Source organism: Lampris incognitus, chromosome 2 (genome assembly GCF_029633865.1).
Source record: "Lampris incognitus isolate fLamInc1 chromosome 2, fLamInc1.hap2, whole genome shotgun sequence".
Classification (NCBI taxonomy): Eukaryota; Metazoa; Chordata; class Actinopteri; order Lampriformes; family Lampridae; genus Lampris; species Lampris incognitus.
The window spans coordinates 53,727,386-53,742,076 of record NC_079212.1 but is presented as its reverse complement, the minus strand read 5'-3'; the positions used below and the strand labels follow the sequence as shown (position 1 = coordinate 53,742,076).

Genomic DNA, 14,691 nt, shown 5'->3' with positions numbered 1-14,691 from the left:
CAAAACGTATTCGCAAACAGCAAGCAGTTGGCCATATACATAAGATCAGAGACACCCATTCAAATGAGTTAACGAATATACCAGAAAGCATAGAGGACATATTTTTGGGATATTATAAAGAGTTATATTCACAACCCACACCTGCATCCGAAGCGGAAATTAATACCTTTTTGAATTCATTAGATTTACCCTCAATTGGACGGCTCCAAAATGACAAATTAACAGCTGACATCAAGATGGAAGAGGTGATAGATGCAATAAATTCTTTGAAAAACAATAGAAGCCCGGGCAGCGATGGATACCCTGCAGAATGGTACAAAGTGTTTAGGGAAGAGCTGGCACCGATACTTCTGAGATCCTTCAATTGGACACTTCACAATAATAAGATACCACCATCATGGTCAGAGGCAATAATCACAGTCATTCCAAAACCGGAAAAGGATAAAGAATATTGTGGGAACTACAGACCTATTTCATTGTTAAATGTAGATTATAAAATATATACGACAATTATCTCCAAAAGGTTAAACTCATTCATAGGTGATTTGATAGATGAAGATCAAACAGGATTCATGAGAGAAAGACAAACGCATGATAATATCAGAAGGACATTGCATATTGTTGATAAAGCGAGTAAGAGAAAACAAGCTACACTATTAGTAAGTTTAGATGCAGAAAAAGCATTCGATCGGGTGTCTTGGAATTTTTTGTATGCAGTATTGGAACGACTAGGGTTCAGCAATAAGTCAATACAGTGTATTAAAACATTATATCAACAACCTAATGCTCGGATTAAAATAAACGGGAGTTTAACGAACAAGTTCATTTTGCAGAGGTCGACAAGACAAGGATGCTGTTTGCCTCCGACACTGTTCGCGTTATTCATTGAGCCTTTAGCGGAGGCCATTCGCCAAAATGAAGGAATTAATGGAGTGACAGTGAATGGCACTGTCCACAAGGTGGGGCTATTTGCTGAGGATGTCATAGCCTATCTTGAGCAACCACATACATCACTCCCTCAACTAATGAAGCTACTAGAACTATATGGTCATTTATCTGGATATAAAATTAACATCTCAAAAACACAGGTGCTAGTTCTCAATTATATTCCAACCACAGAATTCAAGGGAAAATTTGACTTTAATTGGAATCTAAACAAAATCAAATATTTGGGAATTTACATTACCAAGGAATTGTCTAAATTACATAAAGCAAATTACGGCAAGATCAACGATGTGATGCAAAAGGATATTGATAGATGGTCCACTCTGCCACTTGACTTCAGCTCAAGAATTGAGACAGTTAGAATGAATATTCTACCAAGGCTTCTTTATCTATTCCAATCGTTGCCTGTAGAGGTGACTCAAGCTCAATTTGATAGGTGGGATAGGACAATATCTAGATTTATTTGGGGAGGGAAGAAGCCCAGAGTAAGGTATAAAACTCTCCAACTCTCAAAGGAAAAGGGAGGTATGGGTTTACCAAATCTAAAAGAATATTTCAAAGCTGCCCAGCTGAGATATGCTGTTGACTGGTGTAGGCAAGATTACATGGCCAAGTAGAAAGTCATGGAAAGGGAATATGGTGGGTACCCTATCCAGAATATTTTAGGGGATAAAGAAGTATACAAGAAAACAAAAACCCACATGAATTCAGTCACATTATTTACACTGGAGTTATGGTTTAAATTGATTAAAATCAACAAATTACAAGATGCGATACAGTTATTGAAATGGGTAGCATATGATAGAGACTTTACTCCAGCGAGGCATGACACAGTTTTTAAACTGTGGGTTAACTGGGGAATCACAGCATGGTGCACTCTAGAGGAAAAAGGGGAGATGGAGAGTTTTCAGGGTATGAAAGACAAGTTTGATTTGGAGAATCATGACTTCTTTAGATATTTACAATTAAGGGATTATTACAACAAACGTATCAGGAGAGGACCCTCCATGGAGGTGAACAGTGTGATTCAAATTATAATCAACGCATATAAAGGGAGAAAATCTAGGACTATATCTGAACTATATCAAGCTCTCACAACTAATAAACACTCAACTACATATATAAAAGAAAAATGGGAATTAGAATTTGGCACAGAAATTACAGAGGAGGACTGGCAGAATATGTGGAAAGTTCATCAATCCTCCACTAGTTCGCGGATATGGAGGGAATTCTCCTGGAAAAATCTGATACGTTTTTTTATTACACCAAAAATCAAAAATAGATACTCCAGCACCAAACTGTCATGCTGGAGGAAATGTGGAACAGAGGATGTAGACCACTCGCATATATTTTGGAAATGTAATAAGCTAGCGATGTTTTGGGAGATGGTTCATGATGTAATACAAAAGGTACTTGGATATGACTTCCCTAAGAGCTATATGACCCTCTATTTCTGTAATTTTAAAAACGACGATATAGGGTCAAGTGATAGATGTTTGGTTAAGATACTGCTGATTGCGGCTAAGAAGGCAATCACAAGAAAATGGTGCCAGGTGGACGCCCCCACGCAAGGACAATGGATGGAAATAGTGGAAGACATTCATACAATGGAAAAACTGACTCATCGATTGAGACTTATAGTACCTCGGATGGAAGACCAGTGGAAGAAATGGACATGGTTTAAGGAGCAAACACGCGACAACATAATTCATGACAACACTTAAGACTGGAAAGTTAGACCCACAGGAAGCTCATGTAGTTCATTTTTTTGTGTGTTTTTTTGTTTGTTTGTTTTGAGTTGCCCTGTTGGGCTTGTGTGCAAGTAAATGTAGATAATTCAATGTTTACTTCTGAATACGGATGCCATGTTTGTATTGACCTAAAAACTTCAATAAAAACTAAAGTGATAAAAAAAGTCTATGTACTAAGTCTATGTACTGAGTCTATGTATAAGTCTATGTACTAAGGCTATGTACTAAGGCTATGTATTAAGTCTATGTACTAAGGCTATGTACTAAGTCTATGTATCAAGACTATGTGTTAAGTCTATGTAATGAGTCTATGCACTAAGTCTATTATTAAGTCTATGTACTAAGACTATGTACTGAGTCTGTGTACTGAGTCTACGTATTAAATCTATGTACTAAGTCTATGTACTGAGTCTATGTATCAAGGCTATGCATTAAGTCTATGTACTGAGACGTAAGTCTATGTACTGAGATGTTAGAAAACACTATGAAATCTTTGATACCGTTTGAATTTTTGGAAAATTCATCTAATGAAACACTGATAAGACAAAGTTATTACCATCATAGTTGACATGAAGTCTATGTATTAAGTCTATGTACTAAGTCCATGTACTAAGTCTATGTACTGAGTCTATGTATTAAATCTATGTACTAAGTCTATGTACTGAGTCTCTGTATTGAGTTTATGTATTAAGTCTATGTACTAAGTCTATGTATTAAGCCTATGTATTAAGTCTATGTACTAAGTCTATGTCCTAAGTCTATGCATTAACTCTATGTACTTAGTCCATGTACTAAGTCTACAAGTCTATATATTAGGTCTATGTATTATGTCTATGTATTAAGCCTATGTATTAGTAATGAGAGAATTAGAAAATACTGTGAAATCTTTGATACCATTTGAATGTTTTGAAAATTCATCTAATGAAACATTGATGGGACCAAGTTATTACCATCATAGAAAGACCTGTTTGTGTGTGTGTGTGTTGCACCTGCTCATTTGACATTAATTGCATGACCAGAAAACTATTACCTGCTCACCATGATTAGTTCTTTTCTCAGCATGCCGGATTTGAGGAGTTGTGTCTTATGAACTCACTGCTGTATCAGTAAGACCGAGGTAGTACTTTATTTCAAACTCCCACTGAATAGTTGCTCAATTACCTTTTGATTTTTACTTGAATATAACCTAACCTAGCCACCTGGCCACTGTAAGCTACGTAGACCATACTGTTGAGCAGAGATGAAGGGAAGAGTGGTGTGAATAATGTGCCCATGATAGGCACAGAATGTACAGTTTCTCCTGTGGATTTCAAATCTTTACTTTTAAAGATAAGTAAAACTGCAATTACTTTAAAACTGGTTTCCCAATCCCACCCCTCAATGACTTTTGATACTTGAGTTGTAACGTAGCTTGAATCCATTTTTAACTGCTATTCTTGCTTTGTGAACAACTCCTGACTGAACTCAGTGCCGTCTAACCCTCACCTGAGCTCCACCTTGCTGTTGACTAGGGCGAGGGAGAGGAAGTCCTTCTTGCTGTCCTGGCCGTTGTAGAGCAGGATGCCGGTCAACTCGGCAGCCCTGAACTCCATGGCAATACGCACGGTGTGGTAGGCTCTCATGGTGGAGAAGGCCAGATAGGACTTACCGCCAAATGATGGGACGAAGTACTTGATCACTGAGGGGGTAGAAATCATCATTAGTACATGTCTTGCTTAATAATTGTCTGATCAAATTAAGTGCAACAGTGGGTTGTGCAAAATAAAAACATACGCCTTTCTATCAGTCCATGTTGAGAAGGATGTGTGGTGAGAAGGTTCCAGATGGCTTTTTACCGACTACATATTACATATTAGGCGCCGTTTACATATTACATCTAAAAACACATGGAAAATGTCAGCCGTGCCACTTTCATCCTTTTATCTAAGGTCCTTGGTGGCAATATTGTCATGCTTGATGTTACCAAGTAACCAAAAGCTGCGTGCTGCGGTGCCGTATCATGACATGAAATGTGACAATTGGTCCAAATTAGGGTGACACGGTGGCGCAGTGGTTAGTGCGGTCGCCTCACAGCAAGAAGGTCCTGGGTTCGAGCCCCAGGGTAGGCCCACCTTGGGGGTCGTCCCGGGTCGTCCTCTGTGTGGAGTTTGCATGTTCTCCCCGTGTCTGTGTGGGTTTCCTCCGGGTGCTCCGGTTTCCTCCCACAGGCCAAGGTGACTCAGATGAATCAGCATACTAAATTGCCCCTAGTTGTGTGTGTGTGTGTGTGTGTGTGTGTGTGTGTGTGTGTGTGTGTGTGTGTGTGTGTGTGTGTGTGTGTGTGTGTGTGTGTGTGTGTGTGTGTGTGTGTGGGCCCTGTGATGGACTGGTGGCCTGTCCAGGGTGTCTCCCTGCCTGCCGCCCAATGACTGGTGGGATTGGCTGCAGCATCCCCACGACCCTGAGAGCAGGATAAGCGGTTGGGGATAATGGATGGATGGATGGATGGATGGATGGATGGATGGATGGATGGATGGATGGCCAAAATGACAAGTGGTCTGCGGCAGTGTGTTGATTTGGCCGTTTCATGTGGAAAAGTTGCGGTAATTCAGCAGTAAGCCTCACTGACTAAACTAACTAAGCTAAGGAAAAAGTCAAAACAAAGATGGACTTCCAACACCGTAAACCCCTCACAGTAGCTTGACTGCAAGATTTGTCCTTGGACAGAAATGGTTAAACAAGTCTTGTAGAGCTGATTGGTTAATTCTTGTCACTTGACCTGCGGTGCACTTGCTGCATTTCCAAAAGTTGAGATTTTTTCATCTCGATGTGCTGCGGACACACCCGAAAAAACAAGCGCATTGCAACAAATGCCACAACGGCGTTGCTTTCGGTTTTGAGCAAGCTTGTCATGCATCTCCATTGAAAATAATGCATTTGCGCATGCAAACGACACAACATGAACGGCCCCTTAGGTAACACACACACACACACACACACACACACACGAGCAGCCTTTTCTTCCACTCACTCGACAGTTATTATCATCCATTTCTTTTCCCCGGAATCGTTTTTTTTTTGTCTTTGTGTATGTGTGTTTCTATAGAAGGAGACTGGCTGCTGACCAGCTCAGTCTTCTATACGACTTGATGGATTTGGAGGAGGCTGCTGATCAGCTGAGTCGTCTCTACGACTTGATGGATTTGGAGGAGGCTGCTGATCAGCTCAGTCGTCTCTACGACTTGATGGATTTGGAGGAGGCTGCTGATCAGCTCAGTCGTCTCTACGACTTGATGGATTTGGAGGAGGCTGCTGATCAGCTCAGTCTTCCATACGGCTTGATGGTTTTGGAGGAGGCTGCTGATCAGCTGAGTCGTCTCTACAACTTGATGGATTTGGAGGAGGCTGCTGATCAGCTCAGTCATCTCTACGACTTGATGGATTTGGAGGAGGCTGCTGATCAGCTCAGTCTTCTATACGACTTGATGGATTTGGAGGAGGCGGCTGATCAGCTGAGTCGTCTCTACGACTTGATGGATTTGGAGGAGGCTGCTGATCAGCTGAGTCGTCTCTACGACTTGATGGATTTGGAGGAGGCTGCTGATCAGCTGAGTCGTCTCTACAACTTGATGGATTTGGAGGAGGCTGCTGATCAGCTCAGTCATCTCTACGACTTGATGGATTTGGAGGAGGCTGCTGATCAGCTCAGTCTTCTCTATGACTTGGTGGATTTGGAAGAGGCTGGTGTGAGAAACAAGACTTGGTTTGGTAAATCTTATTCAAAACACATTGATTCCCATTAGATAATCCTCATCAAAGTAATTACTGTCATTTATCTTAAGATGCAGCTGCACAATATTGTTACTTCTTCCCAACCCCTGGACTAGCCAGAGCAGGACAAAATGAATAAGAGATGTGCTCCAAGATTTGGCCTCTTGACTGCTCACTTATTTCTATTTCTTACAGTGGTACTGACTGGATTCTGGCTCCACTTCAGTGACTGGCTTCAGCACTGGCTCACGTCTCAGCTGTGAAGTTGTTTTGAGTTTTTAAGTTGTTTCTAGTTGCTAAGCATGCCTGAGTGACAGCAGGTGGATTTGAATCACAGGCTGAGAAGAAGGCAAGAGGATTTGCCGTGGATTGTTGGAAAGTCCCACAATCTAGTTCATTTTCTGAAAATATTTCAAATTTAACAAAAAATAAATAAAAAATCAATCTGCGCCTTTCCAAACCAGAAACCCTGGATGACCAGTGAGGTCCGGCAGCTGCTGAAAGCCCAGGATGCAGCGTTCAAGTCAGGTAACTGCAAGGCCTACAGTGCAGCCAGATCCAACCTCAAAAAGGGCATCAGAACAGCCAAACATAAATATTCCCTATGAATAGAGGACCACTTTCACAATAAATCTGATCCCCGGCAAATGTGGCAAGGCATTCAGTCCATCACAGACTACAAAAGCTCCAATAGTGGTCCCACTGTCCATGATGCCTCCCTGCCAGACAAGTTAAATCATTTTTATGCCCGCTTCGACAAGGACAATACTGACCCAGCCACAAAAATCCCCAGCCACCCAGGAAACCAGGTGCTCGCTCTATCGATGGCAGAGGTCAGAGAATCACTGCGCAGAGTGAACATGTGGAAGGCTGCCGGACCGGAGGGCATACCGGGTCGGGTCCTCGGGGAATGTGCCGACCAGCTGGCTGAGGTCTTCACAACTGTATTTAACCTCTCACTGTCCCAATCCACAGTCCCACCATAGTTTAAGACCACCGCTATCGTTCCTGTCTCCAAGAAATCAACACCCATATGTCTGAATGACTACCGACCCATAGCACTCACCCCCATTGCCATGAAGTGCTTTGAGAGACTGGTTCTGGCTCACATCAAAAACATTACCTCCCCCCCAAAACAGTTCACCTACCGTCCCAAAAGGTCTACGGAGGATGCCATTGCCACTGCCCTGCACTTTGCTCTGACCCACCTTGAACTTAACAACACCGGATGTTGTTCATAGATTATAGCTCTGCCTTCAACACCATCATCCCCGCCAAACTAACCACCAAACTCCTCTCCCTTGGCCTCAACCCCTCCCTCTGTAACCCCTCCCTCTGGGACCCTGGACTTCCTGACCAACAGACTTCAGTCTGTTAGGTTAGGTTAGGTGACCACACCTCCGCCACCCTGACCCTCAGCACAGGTGCCCCTCAAAGCTGTGTTCTAAGCCCCCTCCTTTTCTCCCTCTTTACCCACGACTGCCTGCCAACTCACCCCTAAAATGTACTAGTTAAGTTTGCGGGGTACACCACAGTCATCGGTCATATCACCAACAACGATGAGACGGCCTACAGGGACGAGATTCAGCACCTCACATCATGGTGCACTACAAACAATCTTGCTCTCAATGTGCAGAAGACGAAGGAGCTGATTGTGGACTTGAGGAGGTCTAGAAGCTGTAGCCACTCCCCCATACATTTATATCAATGGGGTGGAAGTGCAGCGTGTCTCCAGCTTTAAATTCCTTGGAGTCTACATCAGTGGGGAACTTTTCTGGATATCAAACACCCAGGCCTTTGTGGAAAAGGCCCAACAACGCCTGCATTTCCTGAGGAGGCTGAGGAGCCTCCATCTATCCCCCAAAATTCTCACCAACTTCTACCACTGCACCATAGAGAGCATCCCGACCAGCTGCATCTCAGTGTGCTATGTCAACTGCACATCAATAGACCAGAAAGCTCTGCAGCCAATCGTAAAACTCCAATCTCCATCCAATCTTAAAACTCATCTTTTTGCCTTAGTTTACAACGAGTATAGATTACAGAGTATAGATTATGATGAATTGATGACTTAATTGATTATGGCTAATGACTATTGCAAACTGTTCTGTTCTCTCACATGTCTTTTCTCTCTCTCTGAATGATGTCTTCCCCTTTTTCTTTTTCTGTGTTTGAATGGTGTCACGTGAGTCTCTCTTGCATGCATGTGCAGTCGGTTCTCCTCCCAGGTCTCCGTGGTGATGGTGGCTGCCATTTGGATGCTGCCTACCCTTCCCCTCCACACATAAGTTTTTCTTTTATTACATGATGATGCTGGTCGCGTGGCTTGGGTGCTGGACTGCTCCATTGGCATGTGGACACTGCTTGGCATCCTGTGCATCATGTTCTTCATAAATGTTATGTCCATTATAATTCTGTTATCTTCTTTCAATGTTGTATTATGTAAATTGTGTGAACACAACATCCATTGCACGCTGTCCGTCTTGGGAGAGAGATCCCTCCTCTGTTGCTCTCCCTGAGGTTTCTTCCTATTGTTTCTCCCTATTAAAGGGTTTTTTTAGGGAGTTTTTCCTTATCCGATGAGAGGGTCTAAGGACAGGATGTTGTGTTGCTGTTAAGCCCACTGAGGCAAATTTGTAATTTGTGATATTGGGCTATACAAATAAAATTGATTTGATTTGATTTGATTTGCAGCAGGTCGTCAAGGCAGCCCAGCATATCACCGGTACTCAGCTCCCAGCCATAAAAGACGTTTATCACAAACGCTGCCTTCGAAGGGGTCTCAGCATCAGCAGAGATCCCACCCACCCCAACCATGGACTGTTCTCCACCCGGCGCACTGGGAGGCGCTACAGGAGCCTCAGAGCCCGCACTACCAGGCTCAAAAACAGCTCCATTCCCCAAGCTGTTACCCACCTGAATCTGGCTACCCACTGAATGTCTACAGATATTTTTTAAATATGTTGTACTCTTGCACATTGTTTTCAATGACAATAAATTGAATTGAGTTGAAATTTGGATGTTTTTTTTTTTAACTTTAATCTGATGAACAGAATGAATTTAATCGAATTAAAATGTGTAGCTTAATCGTTAGATAGCCTGGTGCTCTGGCAGCATACACCTTGAGCATGGCACTAATACTGCCAAAGTAAGGAGTGGAACAGGATATGATAAAGTTTTGTTGCTAGCCTCCTCTGAGGAATTAAACTGCCGAGGGGATGTAGATGACCTACTGACCCTTGCCAACCTCCCACCCCCTCATCCCCATACACATGAACTTGTTACCCATGAGTTTCTCTGTGAATGGATTCCTTTCCAGGTCCCTGAACTGCTTTGCATCTATAAAGAAAGGAGAACAGAGTGAAGGAAGGTTCCTCACCCTTTTCACAAACAGAGCCCCCTCGGCCAGCGGGGCAAATGCAGGTGAAGTCAGTTCGGTCATCTTCACAGCTTCCTCCGTGGAGACAGGGGTGGGAGTCGCATGGCCTCTGGGCCTTGGTGTAGCTGGGCTTGATTCTGACATGGGTGGTGCTGCTGGTGGTTGGAGAGACAGTGGCTCTGGAAACGGCAGTGGTGGTTAGGAACACAGTGTTTAGTGGGTTGGCCATGGTTGTGCGTCTGTTGTTAGGACGATGGGTGGTGCCCAGTGGCCGGCGGGTGATATATGGGCTTGTTGGTGGCAGCTTGGTGGGTGTGGTGACTGAGGCCATTGTGGTGGTAGCTGTGGTAAAGAAAGGGATGGAAGACAGGCCTAAAAGAGAAAGAAAGGCACAGAATGGAGAGAGAGAGGGACAGAGAGAGAGAAGGTGAGAGAGACGGAGAACGCGAGCGAGTGAGGGAGAGAGACAGCAAGAGAGTGAGAGAGCGAGAGAGAGAAACAGTGAGTGAAAGAGAGAGCGAGAGTGAGTGAGAGGGAGAGGATGAGAGACAGAGAGAGAGACAGAGAGAGAGAGAGAGAGAGAGAGAGAGAGAGAGACAGAGAGAGACAGAGAGAGGGACAGAGAGAGAGAAAGAGAGAGTAAAAAATGTGACTGAGAAGGCAACATGTGTAAGTAAGTATGGTAAGCTTGCCATCTTAAAATTCTCTATTCAGGATCCATAAAAGCTGTGATAACATGGCCCATGAATAAGTTAGAAAGAGGAATGAGAGCCTTTACTTTTACTAATCCCCAACACTCCTGGTGAGTACACACTGTATTACCATAGTTAGTGAAGCGAATATTATCCTCCTCGGGCTTCTTCACAGTGATGCTTGTGTCCTTGGTGGCCTTTAGCTGTTTCAGAAGGCCTTGGACGATGTCCTCCACTGAATACTTGGTATCTGGCAGAACACATGGGAGCAAGAGGACAACTGCTTAGGACAAGGCCCCAAGGACCAAGTACAAATGCCTATGGGACTTTACCATACAGACAAGGGATCTCACCCTACCTTTTCATAAAACTGGATATAATGCATTGGAAAGCTGTGAACGATGACAGGGCAGAGGGACCCCTGGGACAACTTGTCCTCCAGTTTCCTCTCACCCTATTTCTTTTCTAGATGAATCACTGCCATAACGTTCGCTGCTGATGGTTGCTTTACTAGTCATTGATGAATGCGGCTTAACTGTTTCCATGTCTGTGCTGTGGATGAAGGATACTGAATGGCACTAGTAAAGAAAAAAACAGCCAGCGGGAGGAGGGAGGAGCTTAAAGGGAGGAGGGAGGAGCTTAACTGTTCTCTGTGGATGTCACAAGTGCTGCATTGGAGAGCGGAAAGGAAATACAACAAATTCTCACAACCTCAAAAGTAAAATTAAAGGGGTGTCCGGGTAGCGTAGCAATCTATTCTGTTGCCTACCAACACAGGGATCGCCAGTTCGAATCCCCGTGTTACCGCTGGCTTAGTCGGGTGTCCCTACAGACACAACTGGCCATGTTTGTGGGTGGGAAGCAGGATGAGGGTATGTGTCCTGGTCGCTGCACTAGCGCCTCCTCTGGTCCGCCAGGGCGCCAGTTTGGGGGGGAGGGGGAACTGGGGGGAACAGTGTGATCCTCCCTATGTCTTCCTGGTGAAACTCCTCACTGTCAGGTGAAAAGAAGCAGATGGCAACTCCACATGTATCGGAGGAGGCATGTGGTAGTCTGCAGCCCTGCGTGGATCGGCAGAGGGGGGTGGAGCAGCAACCGGGACAGCCTAGAAGAGTGCGGTAATTGGCCGGATACAATTGGGGAGAAAAAGGGGGAAAATGTAAAAAAAAAAAGTAAAATTAAAGTAAAAACCCTTACAGAGATTTGTTGGCTATAACAAAGAAATACCTACGGACACCCTGAGAGGCAAGTGAGAAAAAAAATTCTGGTGATCCCTTTTCTAAGTCTGGTCTAAACTGTTTTCTCTACTGTATTTATGACTTAAGAACAGGTGGAAAAAAGGTTTTGCTAGGATAATCTTCCTAAGTTCTGTTGTGGCAAGCGTAAAAAAAAAACGGTTTTGCCAGCATCATTTATCCAATTTACTTTTTTTCCCCACTTGTGATTAAGGTGAAAAAAAAGTTTTGGCAGGTGAATTTTGTTGTTTGTCAGGATCATTTTTTCAGTGTTTGTTGTTGTAATACTCGTTTCTGCCACAAGAGGTTAAAAGTGCACCACTACCACATGTTCTAAATAGCCCAGCGAGCACGAAGTGGGATTTATTTTAATGCTGATTTCTAGCTGAACACTGGGTGATATTTGGTCTGAACGTGTAAGACCCCCCCCCCTTTTCAACCAGCTAAAATGCGGTTACAACATCAACGTGTCACAAAACACAAATTTGATTAATCATTTTGATAGTTTGTTCAGTTGTAGATTGAAAGAGAAACGGTATCGATTAGTGTGAAGGTTCACTCATTCATCTTCACTGCTTCTCTGGTGTCGGGTTGCGGTGGCAGCAAGCTAAGTAGGGCACTCCAGACGTCCCTCTCCCCAGCAACGCCCTCCAGCTCCTCCTGGGGGATCCCAAGCTGTTCCCAGGCCAGATTGGACATGTAGTCCCTCCAGCGAGTTCTGAGTCTACCCCGGGGTCTCCTCCCAGTTGGACGTGCCCGGTAAACCTCCAAAGGAAAGAGCCCAGGAGGGCTCCTGATGAGATGCCCGAACCACCTCAACTGGCTCCTTTTGATGCGAAGGAGCAGTGGCTCTACTCCGAGCTCCCTCCGGATGTCCGAGCTCCTCACCCTATCTCTAAGGCTGAGCCCAGACACCCTACGGAGGAAACTCATTTCAGCCGCTTGTATCTGCCATCTCACCCTTTCAGTCACTACCCAAAGCTCATGACCATAGGTGAGGGTTGGAACCAAGATTGACTGGTAAATTGAGAGCTTTGCCTTCTGGCTCAGCTCCTTCTTCACCACAACGGTCCAGTACAATGTCCACATTACTGCTGATGCTGCACCAATCCACCTGTCAATCTCCCGCTCCATCCTACCCTCACTCATGAACAAGACCCTGAGATACTTGAACTCCTTCACTTGAGGCAACAACTCATCCCCAACCCGGAGGGAGCAATCCACTAATTTCCAGGAGAACCATGGCCTCACACTTGGAGGTGCTGACTCTCATCCCGGCCATTTCACACCCAGCTGCAAACCACCCCAGTGAGCTGGAGGTCGCGTTCTGATGAAGCCAACAAAACCACATCATCTGTGAAGAGCAGAGATGCAATTCTGAAATTCCCAAAGCAGACACACTCCTCACCTTGGCTGCACCTTGAGATCCTGTCCATGAATATCACAAACAGAATCGGACACAAGGGACAACCTTGGCAGAGTCCCACACCCACCGAAAACGTATTTGTCTTTGTGCCCAGAAAGTGTAGCAGTGTGAGGGTATTCCTCCAAAGTCATATGTAGGCCACTGGTAGGTGAAATGTGGTCTACACGAAGCCGTAATGGAACTGTAGAGGCCGTGTGCTGCCGACAAGAAGCTTTCAGGACATCGTAATGGGAGTTGTTCGACACCTTAATGTAAAATAACTAATAAAAAATAAAGAAACCAAACCTGGAAGAAAACATGAAGTATTCTAATCCTGAGCATTTTTTCCAGTGAAAAGTCTTTGCAATAATGACATTTTTGCAATAATGACATTTTTATGTTTATACAATACATTATTCTCATGTCTTACTTGCTCTGTGAAAACAAAGAAGTGTGTTCGTATGGGAATCAAACCCATGTCACCCATGGAAAAAGGCTTGGACTCATGGACTGAGGTATTGCACTAGTGCAAGTGATGCTCCATGTAGGTGTTATAGTCTAGTCAGTTCATTTTCTATGAAGGCACACCCTCCGAATAAACGCTCATATCTTTATTAGTTAATTGACATGAATGTATCGACCTGCTGCCATTACGATGTCCTGGAAGCTTGTTGTTGGCAGCAGCACACAGCCCCTATACTTCCAAATTTAAGACATTTTATATGAAACATTAGATGAGTTGAAATTAAGTCTTTGTGTAGACCACATTTCACCTACCAGTGTAATATAACTTTGGAGGAATACCTTCACACTAATCAATACTCTTTCTACCTACAACTGAACAAATTATCGAAATGATTAAACGAATTTGTGTTTTGTCACACGTTGATGTTGTAACCACATTTTAGCTGGTTGAAAAGAAGGTGAAAAGAGGTCTTAGACGTTCAGACCAAATATCACCCAGTTTTCAACTAGAAATCAACTTTGAAATCCTGGTTGGTGCTCACTGGGCTATTTAGAACATGGGGTAGTGGTGCACTTCAACCTCTTGTGGCTGAAATGAGTATTACAACAACAAACACAAAAAAAATAATTTGTCAAAAAAAAATTTTACACCTGTTTCCACGGTTGAAAAAAAATGCAACTTGGAAAAACCATCCGGTCAAAACTTTTTTTTTCACCTGGCAAAATGTTTCCACCTGTTTCAAAGATGGAACAAACAAAAAAAGGAACTCAGAAAGGTTACCCAGACAAAACCTTTTTTTCATCTGTTCTTTAGACACAAACAGCAGAAAAAAAAAACAATTTAGATCAGACGTAGAAAGTGGATCTGCAGATTTTTTTCCCTCACTTGCCTCTCAGGGCTTCTGTAAAGACCTCCACAGTCAAAACCTGACCATTTGTTTCAGCCCTGATCCAGCTGTCATAAGCAGGAGATTAAGGTAACCTTAAAAAGAAACTTTAAAAAAGTAAAATTTAGGGGAAAAAAACAGAGCATTTACCTCACAACACCATGAAATAATTAAACAATGCT

The 14,691-nt window shown here is 43.7% G+C and overlaps 1 protein-coding gene across 1 annotated transcript in view; it reads right to left on the bottom strand.

The window, feature by feature from the left end:
- agrn (agrin) overlaps positions 1 to 14,691 on the bottom strand; it is a 556,768-nt gene that overhangs the window by 143,759 nt on the left and 398,318 nt on the right. The window contains exons 19-21 of the mRNA XM_056300025.1: positions 10,648 to 10,767; positions 9,826 to 10,197; positions 4,182 to 4,374 (exon numbers count right to left, since the gene is read on the bottom strand). Coding sequence (XP_056156000.1) covers positions 4,182 to 4,374; positions 9,826 to 10,197; positions 10,648 to 10,767 — 685 coding nt within the window. The remainder of the gene's footprint in view (positions 1 to 4,181; positions 4,375 to 9,825; positions 10,198 to 10,647; positions 10,768 to 14,691) is intronic.